The sequence below is a fragment of the Crocuta crocuta genome, unplaced genomic scaffold, assembly GCF_008692635.1.
Source record: "Crocuta crocuta isolate KB4526 unplaced genomic scaffold, BGI_CrCroc_1.0 scaffold7, whole genome shotgun sequence".
In the NCBI taxonomy this organism is placed as follows: Eukaryota; Metazoa; Chordata; class Mammalia; order Carnivora; family Hyaenidae; genus Crocuta; species Crocuta crocuta.
The window spans coordinates 6,276,285-6,295,614 of NW_027531904.1; the positions used below are offsets into that span (position 1 = coordinate 6,276,285).

Consider the following 19,330-nt stretch of genomic DNA (forward strand, 5'->3'; position numbering starts at 1 on the left):
ACCCATAAATCTCTAATCGGGATGGTGGGAGGCCCTAGGCGTCTTGGTGAGGCTGGGGTTTCCCTCCGCCTTGTCAAGAGCCCTGCCCGGATGTTGTGATGAGTGCCGGGTGATATGCGGAGTTAGTGAATCACTGTATTGTACACCTGAAACTCACGTAACACTGTATGTTAACTATACTGGAATAAAAAAAAAAGAGAGAGAGACAGCCTTGATTTGGAGACAGTATTTACAAACGAGGCAGGACCATATGAATAGGGGTGGGTCTGTAGGAGGAGCCGCATGGACTGTCACCGNCCCCCCGCCCGGCAGCCTATGTAGAGTTCCTGGTGCTGTCAGACGTGGGGCCAAAGTGGGGGTCTGGTCTACCACAGCCTCACTCCCACCACTGCCCACACAGCTCTGCCCGTCCCCTCCCCTGCCGACTCTGGCCCATCATGTGACCCAGAGAAAATGCTGGGCTACAGACATATAAGGAGGAGAAGAGATGTCTGTCCCTGTCTGTCCCTATATCTGCAGCTGCATCATCTACATTTACGGACGAGAAGACTGTGCAATGGGGTGTAGGTGGTTAGAAAGGCAGACAGACAAGAAGGCACACAGACATGTCGGCAGACGGACGAGCAAGCCGTCAACGGGACGGATGGCGGGCTGCAAGTGCCGCAAAGACTCACACTGGGTGGACAGCCTGCGGACCACGGGCTCCATGCTCCAGGCCGCCAGGCTGCTGGCGCCCTGCACACCCTTCTCGTAGGCATTGCACACAGAGCCCAGCAGGGGGTGGGCTTCCTTGGTGCTGGCGTAGGTCTTCTGGAAGCACTCGCAGGTGCCGCTCACCACTGGCAGCTGCAGGACTCGCTGCAGGACGTTCTCTTGCTCCTGGTGTGGAAGAAGGGAAGGCAACCGAGTTAGTCCTCTGCCCTCTCATGCGTCTGGGGAAGGCGGCGCAGGGTCACGGAGCCCACCGGTGAGGCTAGCCTGGGTCCAGGTGAGCTAGGAGGAACCCGGGCCAGAGACGGAACGCAAGAGCCAGTCGGCTATGCTCTCCTGGCCACGATCCGGGCTCTGGAGAGCTACTGGGACGTCACCCCCCGCCTGCGTAGGGCGGTCCCCACCTGTGCACACTCTCCCTGCCCTCCCACGCGCCTTTCCGTCTGGCAAAATGCCCCTCCGTCAAGACACAGCTCGGGGATCACCGGTTCTGTGAGGCCTCCTGACCCTCCTCCGCCACGTCAGAAGCTACCACTGCCTCCCGGCTTGTCTCCACATGCATCACACGGTGCTGTGATCATGTGTGTGCCTGTCTCTCTCTCCCAGCCCACTGTCCTCTCTGTGTCTCCGGCGCCCAGCCTAAAGCCTGGGCGGTAATTTCGGCTGAATAAATGAATCAGGCGGGGCCGCGCCTACGAGGGGTGAGGTTAGAGCTGCCCCGCTGCACAGAATCACGGAAGCTGAGGTCTCCAGGAGCCTCTGCAGCAAGAACGCCTCCTGCTCATAGCCTCTCTGGCCAACTTGGACTTGGATGTCTCCTTGGCTGGGTCTTGCCCCTCCCAGAGTGGCCCGTGGCCCTTGTTGGACAGCAGTGCTGAGCTGCAGTGTGCCTTCACCCACTGCTCCACCCTCTGTCCTCTGGAACAGCACCGAGCAAAGCTAGTTCATCAGTCATGGGCTGGCCCTTCGAGTGTTTGAAGGCACTATGTCTGCCTTTGGTGGTCCCTCCCCCGTGCTCAATAGGTCCAGGTCCTAACTTAGCTTGGCACGCTGGTCTGCTGTCCCCTCCGGACCTGCTACAGTTTAGTGCTGCCTCCCTTCAACACATGCACTCAGACTTGAAGACAGCATTCCAGATGTGGTCTGGGCATGTGGGGTCCAGTGGAACCGTCACTTCTCGTTACTGGGGTGCCATGTTATTATTAATGTGTTTTAACTATGGCAGCAGTCACCTAATTAAACTTTAGGTCGCCTGGGAAGCTCGGTGAACAAACACAGGTGTTTGAGTGAAAGTGTGGACTCCAGGCCCGCACGAGGGAACGTTTCCTCCGTGCCTTAAATGCAGGGCGCTGATCAGCCTGCTTTGCTGACAAGGCCTCACTGAATTCTAACAGCGACCCTCTGAGGTCTAGCACTCTGCCGGGGAGGACACAAAGACTCAGAGATGTGAAGCAACTTGCCTGCGATCACCCAGCTAGTAAGCGGTAAGTCAGGATTGCAACTCGAGCCTGAAATGGCCCATCTGTGATTTGCTTCAAAGTATCGCAAGGCGGAGGAGTAAGTGAGGGTGCAGATGAGCAAGACTGGCCACAGCACTGATGAGTGGCTAGCGAGGGGCATTCTGTACTTCGGTCCCCTCGCAGGAATGCTAGGAATCCTCCACGTGACCAAAGAGAAAGCTCCCCCTGTCTGACCCAGGCGCTGGGGCTCTCTCTGCAGCTGGGATGTGCCCCTGTTACAGGGCTCTGCTCTGGAGGCGAGGGCCTGGGCTCTTCTATTTGTAGGCTGAGTTAGAAGACCCATCGAGGAGGCTCGTAACAGCAGCCTGCAGCGTTTTAGCTTTCAGTTTGGAGGCGAGTTTGAAATCTGAACTAGACAAAGATGCTGGCTGTGAACAGGGAATACTTTAATATTTGGACAGACTTCTCAGAGGTTGCTTCAGGCAAAGCCAAAGAGAGTCAATCCTGACCCTATGCTCGTGTTCATTTTATGCCTCTGTATTCCATGCCTTATTTTTTTTTTTAACACATTCATTTTTGAGAGACAGCGTAAGCAGGGGAGGGGCAGAGAGAGAGGGAGACACAGAGTCTAAAGCAGGCTCCAGGCTCTGAGCTGTCAGCACAGAGCCAGACGCGGGGCTCGAACTCACACACGGAGAGACCATGACCTGAGCTGAAGTCGGAAGCTTAAGGGACTGAGCCCCCAGGTGCCCCCGCATTCTATGATTTAATATAAAACTTCACATGGTGATTCTGAGTGCAAAGGTTAGTTAAAGCCTAATTTGGGACAAGATGGGCAATATATGGGCTCACAATTTTTAAGTTTCGTGGACTCTCTGAACTGTACCTAAATTAGAGAGGCCTTACGTGGAGGCATCAGGTGTCAAACCACTCCAAGGCACAGTGAAAACCAGGCTGGACACAAAACCCCAGGAACACTGTTCCCTGAACCCCTCCCCACATACCGCACAGGCCGTGACCATGTAACTCGGGAGTGTTACACAAATGCCATTCACATAAACTAGAAGATGCACAACACCCCGGAGTTACAGAATACAGATTCAGCATCCGAATCTACATCTCGCCTGGGTGCAAGCATGGGCTTCGCATCAGCGTTTAGAACTCGGTAAGTAGTTCCCATCCCCCTCCTTTCCCTCTCAGCCAATATTTCTGTTCTTTTTCTCCAAGGTGTTTAGTTTTCAGGAGGCACTGCCCCACTCCCTCCTCTAAGAGCCCCCAGCAAAAGGCAGTGAGGGCAAGAGTAATGAAGACATAATGGTCAATGAAAGGTGAATATAATCTAGACAGATTTTGTCCTAAAGCCCCCCGAAGTGGTCCTCCCTGCGCCTTCCTCCTCCAGTCAGTTCCCCCCTCGACCACCCCCCCTTCTCATAAAGGCCCAAGTTACTTACAGGGAGGTCTCCATCCGGCAAGGCTGGGCCCTTGTTGACTGCCGTCATAGCTCTTCACGCTGCAAAGCAGAGTCCCAGATCCATGAGAAAGCTCTCCGCTTGAGACTCGCAGGGTCAGTCCCTACCTCTCATGGCCACTGACAAGGCCCAGGCTGCCTGGGGCCTCCAGCTCCCTCAACAGAAGGCCCTCAACATTGGAGGGTGAATGTCAAGGACTAGCGGCCCCTCCCTAGGGTCCCACTGGGAGGAGCTGCCCCACAGCCTACTTGTCAAGACTGATGCTTCTTACAAGGGTTCAGGGTAAGAAATGAGAAATAAGGGTAGCTTTACGAGATAAGAGGTTTTAGATGAAGTTAAAAGGCTCCTAAATGAAGATCCAAAAGAGACCAAAAGAGTAAGTTTCAGGATTAGTCTTTTTGGTTTGTTTTGATGAAAAAGTTCTGCATTAATTCCTTTCTTTTTAAGCGAGCGTTATCTGCCGGTCCGTCCTTGAATGCTCAACTAAGAAGAAAGCAGTCCCTCCTAAAACCAGCTATTTCAGCTGCGTTCTGGAAAAGCCAGTGCGCCGGGATATCTACCGCACACTCTTGGTCATTCACCTTGAACCATCCCTCCCTCAGTGGTTTCCCTGCTGGCCTCACCATCTTCAGTAAAATTCCCAGGACACCCTTACCCTCAGCTTCTTTCCTTGAACTCTTGGAAACAAAGCGGGTAAGACAGATGCTCCTGGGCTCTGCACTCAACGCTAGTGGATGCTGCCTCGGTCCCACAGAGCCCAGGCTTCTGAGTGTCTCCCCCAGCACAAACCGTTCCCGAGGAGCCTTGGGCAACGCTACTAACACCTCCCAACTAGAGGAGGGCAGAGAGGAAGAGAACGTTGAGTCAGCCAGTTGTCATGGTTATTGAGCCAAGGCCCCCTGAACTATCCTAACTGCTGTAAGGAGATCGAGCCACTAGGAGGTGGATTGCAGAGCAGACCGAAATCCAGGCACAGGGGCATTATGATTCCAGAGCCATGAACTATCGGTTCTGTAACACACTTCTGGCCCCCAGCTCTCAAAACAAAAACAAACAAAAAACCCAAAAAACAAAACGAAACACCACCTGTCTTCCAGAAAGAGGGTGTTGGAATATAGGTCATTAAACTCGTGAATTCTAAAATTCTATCACCTTTGGTTCCTTTTTCAGAGTGTCCTGTGGGACTTTTTTCAACCCATTTCCCTCATCCCTTATTATTTACTATCAAGAGTGGATTTTGAACAGTAAGACTTAAACCTACACAGGGTGACACAGTTCACCCAAATGTGCTACTCTTTGATTCTTCAGCTAAATTGCTCTCGGGAAGAGGACCACAGCTGGAGGTTGACTCTTTGACAACCTAGGCTTTGAGGGAGCAATTTCAACCTCTGTAAATTCCCGATTTCAAGGAAGTTTACTGAACCCCACCTGGTCTGAGATGCCACCGGAATATGCCGTCAAGAGCTAACTGGATCTTGCCGAGTCTGGAACAGCATTAGTGCTGTCCGGGATCCTCTTACTCATCGACAGCATGCTAACAGCCACAAACAATCACATCTCGTCCCTTCCTTAGTAACAGATCAGCCGAGGGCCCAAGTTCTAGCTCCTGGCTTCAAAGATGGAGGAGAGTGGTGGAAGCCACAGTTCGCAGATTATCTAAGAGCCCCTTAAAATGGATATTGGTGGTGGTGGGGGCTTCCTGGTTGGCTCAGTTAGTACAGCATGCAACTCTTGATCTCAAGGTCCTGAGTTCAAACCCCCTGTTGGGCTTAGAGCTTACTTAAAAACTAATAAAATGGATAATGGGGAGACAAACTTATTTTCCTTGTTGTTGGTAGAATTCTCTCTATTGTTGACTCTCTGCTAAGCTGTATGCCGCAGGCAATAGGAAAAGGGCAGGTGGGGAGAGACGGAGCTTTCTGATAGATCCTTGGTAATCAATTCTGTATCTGTGATATAATAATGCAGGAAATGAGAGGTCAGGAAAGAGAGGAAAGAGTCATGCGGCAAGCCTCCAAAAGGAGCAATAAATATGTGATACATTCAATACTTATTGATTCGACTGGGACTTCTATTTTTAACTTTTTTTAAATGTCTTAAAATTTATTTTTGAGAGAGCGAGCGAGCAAGGAAGGGGCAGAGAGAGAGGGACGGAGAGGATCTAAAGCAAGCTCCGTACTGACAGCAGACAGGCCAAAGTGGGGCTCGCGCTCACAAACTGTGAGATCATGATCTGAGCCGAAGTCGAATGGTTAACCGAATGGGCCACCCAGGCGCCTCTACTTTTCTTTTCTTTTCTTTTTTTTAAGGTTTACTTACTTGGGAGGGGGTAGGGGCAGAGAGAGGAGGAGAGAAAATCCCAAGCAGGCTCTGCACTGTCAGAACAGTAAGATTTAAACATACACAGGAGGGGCAGAGAGAGAGGATGACAGTTTAGAGCCTGCGGCAGGGCTCGATTTCCTGACCATGAGATCCTGACCTGAGCCGAGATCAAGAGTCATTTAACCAACTGAGCCACCCAGGTGCCCCCGGACTGGGGCTTTTATTTAAAATAGACGACAGTAGAGGAGCAAAGGAAGCATTTTAAAAAGGAGCCTCTGCCCTTGCTTCAAGGGTCAGGACGAATCATCCATGAGGCTGTGTCTGCAGAGCGAAGTGGGCCAAAGGGCAGTTCCAGGGCTTTGGAGCGGTGGCTCTGCGCCAGAGCGCACAGGGCTCCGAGCCAGCAGGCTCTGCTGATGAAGCTGGTCCTGTGGCTGCCTCGGCCCCGAGTGCAGAATGTGGGTGAGAGGGGAGAAGCGGTGCAAGCGCCTGGGACGGTCCCCCAGGAGCAGTCCATCTTCCAGCCACAGCCTGAAGTCACAGATTTATTCCCTTTCTTCCCCCAACCCCACTCGCCTCCTCACCCCTTACCCCTCACCCCCCAACGTGAGCACAGCGACCTTGGTTCTCTTGCATAAGTGGATCCCCAGACTAAGCGTGGCATCCAAACATTCGTTGTTGAATAAATTCTCAGGGAACAATGGTCAGTTGTTCTGTGAGTCTATTAGGAACGTCTCTGGGATTTGGAATCCCTCGTGAATGTGGAGCCTCAGAGGTCGGGATGGTTGGTTAGAAGCAAGAGAGATCTACAGAGAGGGTGGTACCAGGGTACCAGTCAGGTTTTCACGGATTCTAGAAGAGATGATATTTCCCAAACTCCCCATGGCCCATGCTAAATTGCAGAGGACAAAAGCACCAGGCTGGACGCCACCGTAACCTCTAACCCGGTAACGTGTGACATGCCGCCGCTGACGTCTCCAGGCAGCACCCAGACCGCCCGCTGGCGGAGCTGATGCAGCAGACCCTCTCCTAGAGGAGAGCACCCTAGCGGTCTTTCAACCCGGACGTCGCAGCCTATATCTTTCTCTGTCCTCCCCCTCGGCCTGGCTCTTCCAGGCTGCGTCCACTCTGATCACCTCTGGATTGGCTTTCTTTCCGCTCTTCCTCATTCCCAGAACACATTTGCAGAGACAGGAGTCTGGTTTTTTTCTAGAAATTTATTAGACATAATCTATGACAGTAGAGATCTGGACAAAGTAAAATTAGTCACTTAAACTTTTTACTGGCCCTGACCTAGCAGCTTTCATTTCTCTTAAAATTCCCAGGGTTTTCTCAAATCCCATTATCTTGATCACTTTAAAAAAGAAGAGAGCCGAGGACCTGAGTCTACTTTTTTTAAGAATCTCATTCACATTTCTGGGAAATTTAGTGCACATTTCTTTGCCCTTTTCCATTCAGGTAAGTGAAATGGCTTTACGGGTAGGACTGACACGGCAGCCTCCTGCCTGACGGCCTCCTAGTGTTCTATCTCACTTCCCTAAGATTAGAGGGTCTGCAGTCACAACTCAACCACCCAGAAGGGAAGTAGGACAGGAATAAATGGCCTCCTCACCAGCCCCGTAGTGCTCTTTTCCACTCCCCAAACCACCCCACACATCGGAGGTCTGATTGAGCATAGAAATTTATGACGCTCCCACACTCGGAGTATTCACAAAAAGTTCACTGCATAAATTTTGATGAAAATTAACGCAGAAGTGCGCAAACTGTTATATGGCTTTAAATAAAACAATCTAGCTGATAAATCCAGCTATAGTTTTAATTTTTATATAAACCAATGACTAACAAAGTTCCAGAAACGACTTTTTGCACAGGATTCTGGAGAGTCTCACACTCCCACTCACTCGGGAAGGCAATGAAAATACCATGGAAAGAACCCAGGCCTGGGAGGCAGAGGGAAGAGGTGCTGGCCTCACTTGTTTAACCTCAGTTTCCTCATCTGTCACAGGCCGCCTCCAGGCACCGGTTGTGATCTTCCACATTAAAAACAGATTTTTTTTTTTAAATTTTAGAGAGAGAGAGAATGTGAGTGGGGGAGGGGGGCAGAGGGAGAGGATCTTAAGCAGGCTCCACACTCAGCACGGAGCCTGGTGCAAGGCTGGATCCCACAGCCCTGTGATCATGACCCGAGCTGAAATCAAGAGTCGGATGCTCAGCTGAGCCACTCAGGTGCCCGTCTTCCCTATTATTTTTACCTCAGTCCTTTCTATGCGCTTCTGATTTTTGCTTACTCACTCAGTACCTGAAGTCACAATTTATACCACGAAGGTGCCTGATGCCTTTCTGGACAGGAGGAGTGCAGTGAGCAAGGGCGAGCCCCTCGGAAGGCTGTAAGCCCAGCTTCCTGCGTCCTGGCGTGGGCACCTACGGAGAAGTGGGGGGTGGGGGGCCGGTAACTGATCAGAGGAACAAGAGGCTTCTAGGAGGTCGGAGAGGCGGCTGAGCATCAGATCTATGGTCGCTGCGCCAAAGCAGTGAGGTACTCTGCCCAAAAGTCACACAGTACATTAATGTTCAATTGTGTGGGCCTTTTCTAATTTTTATACATTCAGCAAGCAGTAAGCTCCCACTAGGAGCACAAGAGATGCTCAAAAAATGTTAGATGAAAGGAAAATACTCGGAAATTCAGAATCACTCCAGCGCTCGAAAAAACACATGTAAATCTTCACGCACTGCCGTTCTGCACCCCGGGCCCCACGCTTGCTCCCGGCGCGGGTCACCCAACGCTCGCAGGAGCAGGTCCCTAGGCCCAGCCCGACACGACGTGCGCCTCCTGCAAGCGTCCGCCCTGAGACGCTGCCTTTTGGAGCCGGCCAGCACTTCACTGCGTCTTCAGCTTCAGCTGCGGACACGCCACGATGACGATGCCCGCCAGAGACGAGACGAGGCCTCCGAGCCCAATGATGCCGGGGTTGGACCTATAGATCCCCAACTGGTCCAGCGGGTTCAGGATATCGCAGAAGTTCTTCACCGTGTCCAGCAGCAAGGGAGGATGCCTCCTCAGAGATCGGAACAAGAGGAGGAGAAAGGCCTGGAGCCATTCCGGCTCCTCGTCGGCCACGCTGCAGCCAGGAGGACCCTGAGGTGGCGCTGTCGCCCCCTCTGGCGGGTCGCGCGCGGCCCGCTCCATCTGCAGGGAGATTTCGTACAGATCCCGGGCCAGGCTCAGTAGGAGGGAGCAGCAGTAATGGCGGGCAGCCCACTTCCGCCATTTCTCCTTGTTAACGTGAGCGGCGAGCCCCACGCTCCTCACCCAGAGGACGGTATCGCACAGGAAATAAATCACACGGTTCACGTTGGCTAACGTCAGGCACACGCGGGGCACCAGGGCAGTGGCGTGAATGCTCTGCTGCGTCGCCTGGATGGCGTGCACCACGTTGCCCAGCCTGAACCCTGCAAGAAGGACCCACAGCAGTTAACGTGTGAGACACGCAGGCAGGATCCCTGTATCAGGGTGGGGGGGCCTGTCACTGGAGGCTCAGTCTTTGCTCAGGAATAAGGAAGGATTTTCCAGTATGTTAAGGACACCCAAAAGGATCTGGAAGGCACAAAAGACAGTGACTCTAAATTTATCACCTCCATTCCAGTGAATACCTTAACATTGGCTTACACTACACTCGAGGCATGGCCAATCATGAGTGTGGATTGTGCCATCTGAGTATCACCGGCTACGCCTCTTTAGAAGAAAAGCCCTATGATAACATGAATAATAATAAAAAAAAACCATGAAGTCTAGATAGTCTACTAATACTCTACTACTATCATTATTTCCACATATGAGGCTTTAATTCACTGTGGGCATTTCTCTGACCCAGATGCCAGCATTCTTTTGGGAGAGTCTGATGCCTCAGAAATTACTTACTTTCCAGACAAACGATTGCTTTTTTATAAAACACCACTAGCATTTTGCCATCTCTGTGGTTCCAAACCCCTTTGGCTCCCTACTGTCAAGAAGACAAAGTAGAGATGATGGGATTCGGTGGCTAGGAAAACTGTTCCGAGTTGAAATAAATCAACCGCTGTAACGCAGATCCTTATCTGAGCATGTAATTAATTAACCCGGGATGTATCAATCAAGTACTTTTTGAGCGCCTACTCAGGATGAGTTATAATCCTAAACATTATGGACAATACTAAAGAGGTAGTTGTACTTTCCTTAAAGGACTCTACCTCAGACTCAGCAAATGCTCAAAAGTACCCTACCCTCAAGCAGGGTACCCTCAAGCTACCCTGCGATCTCAAAAGAGTGCCTGGTATTATTGTATCAAAAATAACACAAAACATGTAACGAATAATCCCGAGTTCCAGTTCTGGCTCTTGCACTAGCCAGCTGAATGGCCTTGGGCACGTCTTTCCTGGACTTCAGAGATTAGTGAGCTCTAACACACTACAGGATCTGAGAACTTCTAAGCCTACCCTTCAAAGCATCCAGAAAAGCTCACCCTACCTTCCAGCATCCCTCTGCTTGGTAACTTAAGTCTCCCTGTCAGACTGGTTTTCTCTTTGACCTTTCAATACAATGGTTTGTTCATGAACAGTTTTGAGCCTTCACGGAGAAAATCACCCTTCGAGAAGGCTCTCCTTCCCTCTCTCTCTAGCCACACCTCAAGTTCCACCTCCTCCCAAACCTTTATTTTCCTCTATCCTAGCCAGTACATTTGGCACTAAATCTTATACCGTTATTGTACCATGTAATCTTAGTTCTCTCATAAAGCTCAAAACTATACCTCAAGTAGGTGCTCAAAAATAACTGATCAGCATCTGATTTCTACATTCCATTCTAACACCTCTGCCCACCTACTGTAGCGACATCTGCCTCTCAGCAAGCCACTAAGACTCAGGTGTGCAATTGTTATTAGAAGGACGGGGTTTCCCGGGATGCTTTATTATTAAAGCAAAGCAAATGAGTATACAACACGGACTTCACTTTTGCCTTGAACATGAAAGCACCCCACAAATGGTCTGAGAACCATTCCATCCGTTTCCTCTAGCAATTCCTCAAGGCAAGAAGGGAAAAGGCAGGGAAAAGACAAGCTATTCTGTTCTTCTAGAGAATACCATGGCCTTCCAGAAGCCAGAAAGAAGCCCATGTCAGGGACTGCCAAAACACTGTCTAATTCTAAGAACTAAAGTTGAGCGAATACGCTGCGTGTCCACGGGCCGTGATTAAGCAGAAAGCCACGGAACGGCACCCACCGCGCACACAGTAGGCTGTCTGAATGGTCTACAGCAGAACTACAATCTTATGGGCCCGTCATTTCATGAGAGCGGCCTTACTGGTCAACCTCATCAAAAAACTGGACTGATTAGAAATGAATGACCTAGAGAGTATTTTGTAAATGACAAGGTCTGACGACTCGAAGCCAGGAGCCACTGTCCCTCAAGAGACAGGGTACTTACATTTACGGCCAGTGCTCACACTGGACTCCAGTTTCTTGAGCTTCATTACCACGTTCTCTTTGCCAGCTTTAGGCTCTAACAAATATCTAAGCAACATGCATGTGTACTGAGTGGCTCTGAAATGGAAAAAAAAAAAAAAAGGAAGAGAATGATTTACAAACCAAATAAAATTTGATTCATGCAACAAGGAAAGGAGAAATGTGTGCTGCTAAAAGCAAAGTTTCCAAGACAATTTCTCATGTAAGCAGTTCTTACAAGAGCATAATTCTGCAACAGTGAGCCCACAGGGCCAGAGGGTAGAGCATGTGACAGAAATGTGACACAAAGGTGATGAAAAGAACTCTGCAATAATGGTGAAAAGACCCTCAGAAGGCCTTTTGCTGGCACAGAGAAATGGATACAGTCAAAGTGGTAAACTGCCCAAAAATCTCCCCCAGGTTAAGTCTGCAAAGATTCATATTCTTTGTTTTCTCCTGTATAGTGATTTTTCAGATTCCTAAAATGAACTTTTTACCATGCAGTTAACCAAATACTTATGTGATAAGACACACACTCAAACCAGAACCAAATGAAAAGTTCAGTTCGCACACTGCTTAATTTTATACAAAAGGATCAAATATACACACCAATACATAAATAAGTATAGGTATATTTTTATGCCTGTCTTTCGAAACTAGTTCGTATTTTATACAGACTCCTATTTCATACTAAATATTCAATAAAGTGATTATCCTTATGACTACAAATAATGCCTTACTAACAGCAATGCAACACCCGAGAAGTTTTAGATCACATAATCAAGCATCTAAATGCACTTAAATGCAGTCTATTTAACAAAGGAGGCGCCTGTTTCCTATAGTCCCATAACTGCATTCGATCCCTTCAGGCTACAGATATTATTCTCAATAACAATGGGGTACATTTTCCAAAACGGTGAACTTGTTAAAAAGAATCTCTCTCTTTTTTAAAGGAGCTTCCTGGCTTGAGGGCTCAACCTGGTCATATCAATGAAACCTCTTTCTCAGATGTGACTGAATAACAGGAATGCATCCAAAACCATGGTAGTATTTCATGAACGCCAGTTTGTTTGCAGGAGCTATAGATCACCAAGGGCATTGGGAAATGAATACTAGAGATCTCTGATCTTGCAGAAAAGTATATCCTCAACAACAACTTTATTAACCAACCTCACTGATACATCTTGTGGGGCACATTCCGAGTGCACTGAAATTTGAGGCTTCTATTTTTACAATGCTTGCATACAATGCATTCATTTAAAAAAAATCTATCAAATTAATTACAACAGTAGTGTGGGCTGGTCATTAATATGGTGGGCACTGGAATCAACTTTGTGGATTAATTTTAAAAAAATTTTTTAAATGTTTTATTTATTTCTGAGAGAGAGAGAGAGAGAGACAGCATGAGCAGGGGAGGGTCAGAGAGAGAGGGAGACACAGAATCTGAAGACAGGCTCCAGGCTCTGAGCTAGCTGTCAGCACAGAGCCCGATGCGGAGCTCGAACCCATGAACCGTGAGATCATGACCTGAGCCGAAGTCGGATGTTTAACCGACTGAGACACCCAGCCGCCCCTCAACTTTGTAGATTTAAATCTTAGCTCTGACACTTAGGGCCTATTAACCTTCTGCGTCAGTCTCCCCGTCTGTGAAATGGGAATAATTGAGTACCTCTTAGAGTAGTGATGAGGGTTAAAGGAACAGACAGCTGTAACGCACTGAGAACAGTACCTGGCGTAGAGTCGGCTTACGAAAATCCCCCTACTGGGGCTACTCTTACTGGACTGTCGGCATTAGCACCTGTACACCCAGACGAGAAGGGAATGCTGTCCAATGAAACTGCAATCATGACTATTCTTTTATTATTATTGAGTAAGAATCAGTCAAATTTCTAAAAGAAACATCATGAACGAATTGGGTTTAAAGCACGACCTCTGCTGAGGATTTTCAGTGGTGCAGCGTATACCTCACAGGGGCCCTGCGTGCTGCGCTCTGTTCCACGGCTCACAAAACTATTTCACACGCAGTGTCTCGTAGGGGCCGAGACCAGGCTGCCCCCAAATGTGCCGCTTTGCTCCAATGATTATTTTAAACAAGTTACTTAAGGGGCGCCTGGGTGGCTTAGTCGGTTGAGCGTCCGACTTTCGCTCAGGTCATGATCTCGCGGTTCGTGGGTTCGAGCCCCGCGTCGGGCTCTGTGCTGACTGCCAGCTCAGAGCCTGGAGCCTGTTTCAGCCTGTGACTCCCTCTCTCTCTGACCCTCCCCTGCTCATGCTCTCTCTCTCTCTCCCCTAGAAATAAATAAAAAATATTAAAAAAAAATTAAAAAAAAAACAAAAAAAACAAGTTACTTAAGAAACAGCGGTGCAAGGACACTCAGCCCCTCCTCTGTCCCCCAGAAAGTAGGAAACACGCCTCCCATGTGAAAATACGGTCCCTGTACTAAGAAGTGAAAAGACCTCCTCACTTAAAAAGGCTTTTGTCTAAATGCTTTACACAGACTTTACAAAGGCATAAATCACTTCCTATTTTAGTTGAAAATATCGTAAGAAAAAAAAAAGCCCAACAACTTGCAATCCTTCTCTGTCCCTCCAAGTTAGACTCTTTATCATGTCTCCAAAATGTAAACACAGCCCATGATAGCCTGAGACCTGAAGAAAAAAGCCAGGGCACCTTTTTTTTTTTTAATGTTTTATTTATTTCTAGGAGAGAGAGAGAGAGAGAGACAGCGTGAGCAGGGGAGGGTCAGAGAGAGGAGTCACAGACTGAAACAGGCTCCAGGCTCTGAGCTGGCAGTCAGCACAGAGCCCAACGCGGGGCTCGAACCCACGAACAGCGAGACCATGACCTAAGCGAAAGTGGACGTTTAACCGACTAAGCCACCCAGGCGCCCCCCGGGGCACCTTTTTAAAACATGAGCTGCTTTTGGGGCACCTGGGTGGCTCGGTCAGTTGAGTGTCTGACTTTGGCTCAGGTCACGAACTCATGGTTCGTGGGTTCGAGCCCCACATCAGGCTCTCTACTGACAACTCGGAGCCTGGAGCCTCCTTTGCATTCTGTCTCCCTCTCTTTCTGCCCTCCCCGGCTAATGCTCTGTCTCTCAAAACTAAATAAACGTTAAAAAAAATTTTTTTTAAAAGGGAAGTTTTTGGAAATTGGGTCTATAATGTGCTCTTTCCACAAAGATTAGCAAGAACAAAAGCTGTAATATTTTCATTTACATTTGTCTATGTATATGTATGTGTGTCCATATATATGTTGTAAGTAGAGATATATTCCTCTATCTCTAGATAGTATTGCTAAAATTAATTTGTACAAGAGCTCTACTGAGTTGGTTTGAAGACAAGTGCTCATAAAGATTGGGCATTCTAACACAAGAAAGATAGCAACTTAGCCAAACATTTTTCAAGTTTCATGATCTGGAAAAATACTTGGCATTAAAACTAATTTAAAGTTGTTGGTCTAATTAAGATAAACATGTCTTGAAGCGTCCAACTTTGCCTCAGGTCATGATCTCGTGGTTCGTGGGTTCGAACCCCGCGTCGGGCTCTGTGCTGACAGCTCAGAGCCTGGAGCCAGCTTCGGGCTCTGTGCCTCCCTCTCCCTCTGTCCCTCCCCTGCTCATGCTGTCTCTTTCTCTCAGAAATAAATTAAAAAATATTAAAAAAAAAAAAGTTGTAGAAAGTTCGTGGAAAAGGAGCCTTTGAAAAGGAATTTTATATGTGGTCAGTACTAAGATTAAAGTAAATGTATTTAAGAATGAGAATGAGTTTTAAGGGGCACCCAGGTGGCTCAGTTGGTCAAGTGTCCTTCGCTCAGGTAATGATCTCATGGTTCATGAGTTCAAGCCCCACACTGGGTCTACTACTGTCAGCCTGTTAGCCCAGAGCCTGCTTCAGATCCTCTGTCTCCCTTTCTCTACCCCTTTCTTGCTTGCACTCTCCCCCAAAATAAATACATATTTATTTTTTAAATAAATACATATTTCTAAAAAATGAGTTTTAATATCCAAAGTACACTGGTGCAAGATTAGAATTTTTCTCTTTTAAAAGGAAGAAGTTTTCAGAAACAAGTGTTGTTGAGAATGTGGAGAGAAAAAACCGTTTTGCACTTTGGTGGGAATGCAAAGTAGTGCAGGCCTGCACCATGGAAAATAGTATGGAGGTTCCTCAAAAAATTATAAATAGAATTACTATATGACACAGTAATGCTATTACTGAGTATTCACCTAAAGAATAGGAAAACATGGGGCGCCTGGGTGGCTCAGTCAGTTGAGCATCCGACTTAGGCTCAGGTCATGATCTTACGGTTCATGGGTTCGAGCCCCGCGTCGGGCTCTGTGCGGACAGCTAGCTCAGAGCCTGGAGCCTGTTTTGGATTCTGTGTCTCCCTCTCTCTCTGACCCTCCCCTGATCACGCTGTCTCTCTCTCTCTCTCTCAAAAATAAATAAAACATTTTTAAAATTAAAAAAAAAAAGAATAGGAAAACACTAATTTGAAAAGATATATACACTTCTATGTTTACTGCATTATTTACAATAGCTAAATTATGGAAGCAACCCAGGGCCCATCAATAGGTTAAAGGACACACACACACACAGGAATATCACTCAGCCATAAAAAAGAACAAAATATTGCCATTTGCAACAAACTGGATGGATCCACAGTCCGATGTTAAGTGAAATAAGCCAGAGCCAAATACCATTTCATTCATATGATTTCATTCATATGTAGAATTTTAAGAAACAAAACAAAGAGAGGGGGATAAAAGGCAAGCCAAAAAACAGACTCTTAACTATAGAAAACAAATTGATGGTAACCAGAGGGGAGGTGGGTGGAGGGATGAGTAAAACAGGTTAAGGGGATTAAGTGCACACTTATCCTGATACGCACTCAGTATTATACGGAACCGCTGAATCACTATTTTGTATGCCTGAAACTAACATAAGACTGTAGGTTAACTACACTGGAATTGAAATGAAATGAAATGAAATGAAAAGAAGTTTTCTTAGATGATTGGTTTGCTTTTTATAAGAAATTGTAAACAAAGGTTTTCTTTACCTTTAATGTAATCTGCCTAGAAAAACAAAGATTCAATGCTTTGTCTTTATCAGATCTTTAATTATTCAAGAAAACCAAGTCCTCTTAATACTAAAAAAAGCTAAGTTTTGCTCACAACTATGTAATCTTCTGTATTTGTCTTTAAAATTTTTTATTGCCTGGGTGGCTCAGTCAGTTAAGTGTCTGACTCCTGATTTCAGCTCAGGCCATGATCTCTTTTTTTTTTTTTTTTTTTTTTGAGAGAAAGAGAGAGCACAAGCAGGGGAAGGGCAGAGAGGGAGAGAGAGAATCCCAGGCAGGCTCCCTGCAGTCCACACAGGCCTCACTGTCCTCGAAAGGCCCACACGGGGCTCGATCTCACAAGAGATCTCACAAGACTGCCTGAACCCCTGAAAACTGAATAAGAACAACTGGATGTGAACTTGAGAAAAAGCACACCAGCTCCTACATAAACGATCTTCATGCCTGGTGCTCTATGGGCCACTCAAAATGATCACCAGACACCCTCAAATTATAAACCGTCAGATCCCTGCTGCCTGCCCTCGCTTTACAGAAATATGCTTTAAGGGGCACCTGGGTGGCTCAGTCAGTTAAGCGTCCAACTTCGGTTCAGGTCATGATCTTGTGGTTCATGGGTTCGAGCCCCGCGTTGGGCTCTGTGCTGACAGCTCAGAACCTGGAGCCTGCTTTGGATTCTGTGTCTCCCTCTCTCTCTGACCCTCCCCTGCTCATGCCGCCTCTCTCTCTCTCTCTCAGAAATGAATAAAACATTAAAAAAATAAATTAAAAAAAAAAAGATGCTTTAAGCCTGACAACTAGAAATCCTCTTGACTGGCTATAGTCAGAACTCAGAAACTGGTTTTATAGTTTGATCCAATCACTGGTCATTGTTTTTCTTTTAATTTCCAGAGAAAGGCTTTATTTACTACCTGCTTGACTGAGCCACAGGCCTGACTTTGAGAACACACTTGCATCACTGCCTTCTGAAGCGAGTTTAACTAAAATCACCTGCAGGACTGAGAGGCTGGCTCAGGCCAACAGGACAATTTATCAGCTCAACTTGTAATGCAAAAAAACTTCCAGGCAAGTCTCAGAAAAGGGGAACCGTAGAGGCCAAGGGTACGCCACCCCACAACGTGCCACTCTGGCATATTTTTAAATAAAAATTTCTTAAGAAACAGCGGTTCAGACCCTCCTCTGTCACCCAGAAAATAGGAAACACATCTTCCATGTGAAAAATACCCTCCCTGTACTAAGGAAGTAAAAAGACCTCCTTATCACTAGAGAGAGGGGCTTTACAACAGAGAAAGCTGCAGAAACGAACCCAGTTACTTTTTTTCTAACCCTACTACCTCGGCCTAAATTATTTTTTTCTCTAATGTTTGTTTATTTTTGAGACAGAGACAAAGCATGAGCGGGGGAGGGACAGAGAGAGACAGAGACAAAGAGAGAAGGAGAGAGACACAGAGACACAGAATCCGAAGCGGGCTCCAGATTCCGAGAGGTCAACGCAGAGCCTGACGCGGGGTTCGAACTCGTCAACCACGAGATCATGACCTGAGCCCAAGTTGGACGATCAACGGACTGAGCCACCCAGGTGCCGCCCTCAGCCTAAATTCTGTTTAGGATTCCCTCCTCAATGAAGCTCCCAAACACCTGCTTTCTTTATCTTGTCAATTCCTCAAATGTATTGTCTGTCTGTCTCAAACGTAGAAAAACTCCCTGCTTGGTCATTTCTTGTCAGTTCCCCATACCGGGCCCCCCCGCAGTGCAAACACCCTTGGTTGTGGTTTGTTGTTGTTGCTGTTCTTTTCTCTTCTCCTCCTGTGAACCTGCTTTGTGTAAATTTAATTCTTTGTCTAGCTGAAGGACCTTGAGGGTAGAGGCAGAATTTTTCCTTCCCTACGACAGGACAATAGTGGAAGATAAATACAAGTTCTGTTTCTCCCTAAGCGTTTCATCGGGGATTTGAAACCACAGCCAACTGGCTGGCTTGCTTGGCCACAAATGCCAACCCAAAGTTCATCTTAAAAAATTCCTGGCGGGTGGGATGGGGGAGTGCTGGGTGGCTCGGTCCGTTAAGCTCCAACTTGGGACTTGGGCTCAGGTCACGATCTGTTTGTGGTTTCCAGCCCTGAGTTGGGGATTTGCGCTGACAGCTCGGAGCCTGGAGCCTGCTTCGGAGTCTGTGTCTCCCTCTCTCTCCGCCCCTCCCCTGCTTGTGCTCTCTCTCTAAAAAATAAACATTTTTTAAAAAAATCCTGGAGGGACACCTGGCTGGCTCAGTCGATGGGGCGGTGGACTCTTGATCCTGGGGTTGTGAGTTCGAACCCCACGGTGGGTGTAGAGATTACTTTATAAAAAAAAAAAAGAAAGAAAGAAAAAAGAAAAAAAAAAGAGGGAAAAAGAAAGAGGGTTGGTGGACTGGTCCACCACGGTCAGGGCCTGAGGGCTGCCGGGAGGAGGCTCCGCCGGGGTCCCGCAGAGTGCCGGCGGGGCCAGAGAGGGGCTCCAGAACCGAACTCCGTCCCGCCTCCGTCCACCCGGCGAGTCCCTCCTCCGGGGCCGAACGACACGGGACCCAGCTCGGGCGGCAGCCACGGGCGCCTGACTCACCTGAAGAGTCGGTCCCGGCCCTGGGTCTGGTTGGTGAAGCGGGTGAAGGCATCCATGGCGCCCGGCCGAGACCACGTGTCGCCCCTGGCTCAGTCTCGAGTCCTTCTGGGTGTCGCCGGGTCCCCGCGGGACAGACCCAGTCTCCCCGCCTCCGCGGGGGCGGGGGCGCCTTCCGAACAGCGACTCGGAGGGCTTCCGGTGGGGGCCGGAAGTGGCGGT

At 48.2% G+C, this 19,330-nt stretch overlaps 2 protein-coding genes across 3 annotated transcripts in view; both read right to left on the bottom strand.

Moving 5' to 3' along the window:
* Positions 1-19,165, bottom strand: part of PLIN1 (perilipin 1) — a 25,120-nt gene extending 5,955 nt beyond the window's left edge. Inside the window, exons 1-3 of the mRNA XM_077774258.1 lie at positions 19,112-19,165; positions 3,623-3,681; positions 675-879 (exon numbers count right to left, since the gene is read on the bottom strand). Of these exons, the coding sequence (XP_077630384.1) occupies positions 675-879; positions 3,623-3,670 (253 nt within the window). The 5' untranslated portion in view covers positions 3,671-3,681; positions 19,112-19,165. The remainder of the gene's footprint in view (positions 1-674; positions 880-3,622; positions 3,682-19,111) is intronic.
* Positions 7,170-19,283, bottom strand: PEX11A (peroxisomal biogenesis factor 11 alpha). 2 transcript variants are annotated; one of them, XM_077774372.1, is made up of 3 exons: positions 19,112-19,283; positions 11,420-11,535; positions 7,170-9,412 (listed from the first exon to the last, which is right to left on the bottom strand). In XM_077774372.1, the coding sequence occupies exons 1-3, from the start codon at positions 19,165-19,167 to the stop codon at positions 8,841-8,843; spliced, it is 744 nt and encodes a 247-aa protein (XP_077630498.1). In that variant the 5' UTR covers positions 19,168-19,283; the 3' UTR covers positions 7,170-8,840. The 2 variants fall into 2 exon arrangements, with proteins under 2 accessions (XP_077630498.1, XP_077630499.1); XM_077774373.1 differs by lacking the exon at positions 11,420-11,535.
* Between the last annotated feature and the right edge of the window lie 47 nt (positions 19,284-19,330).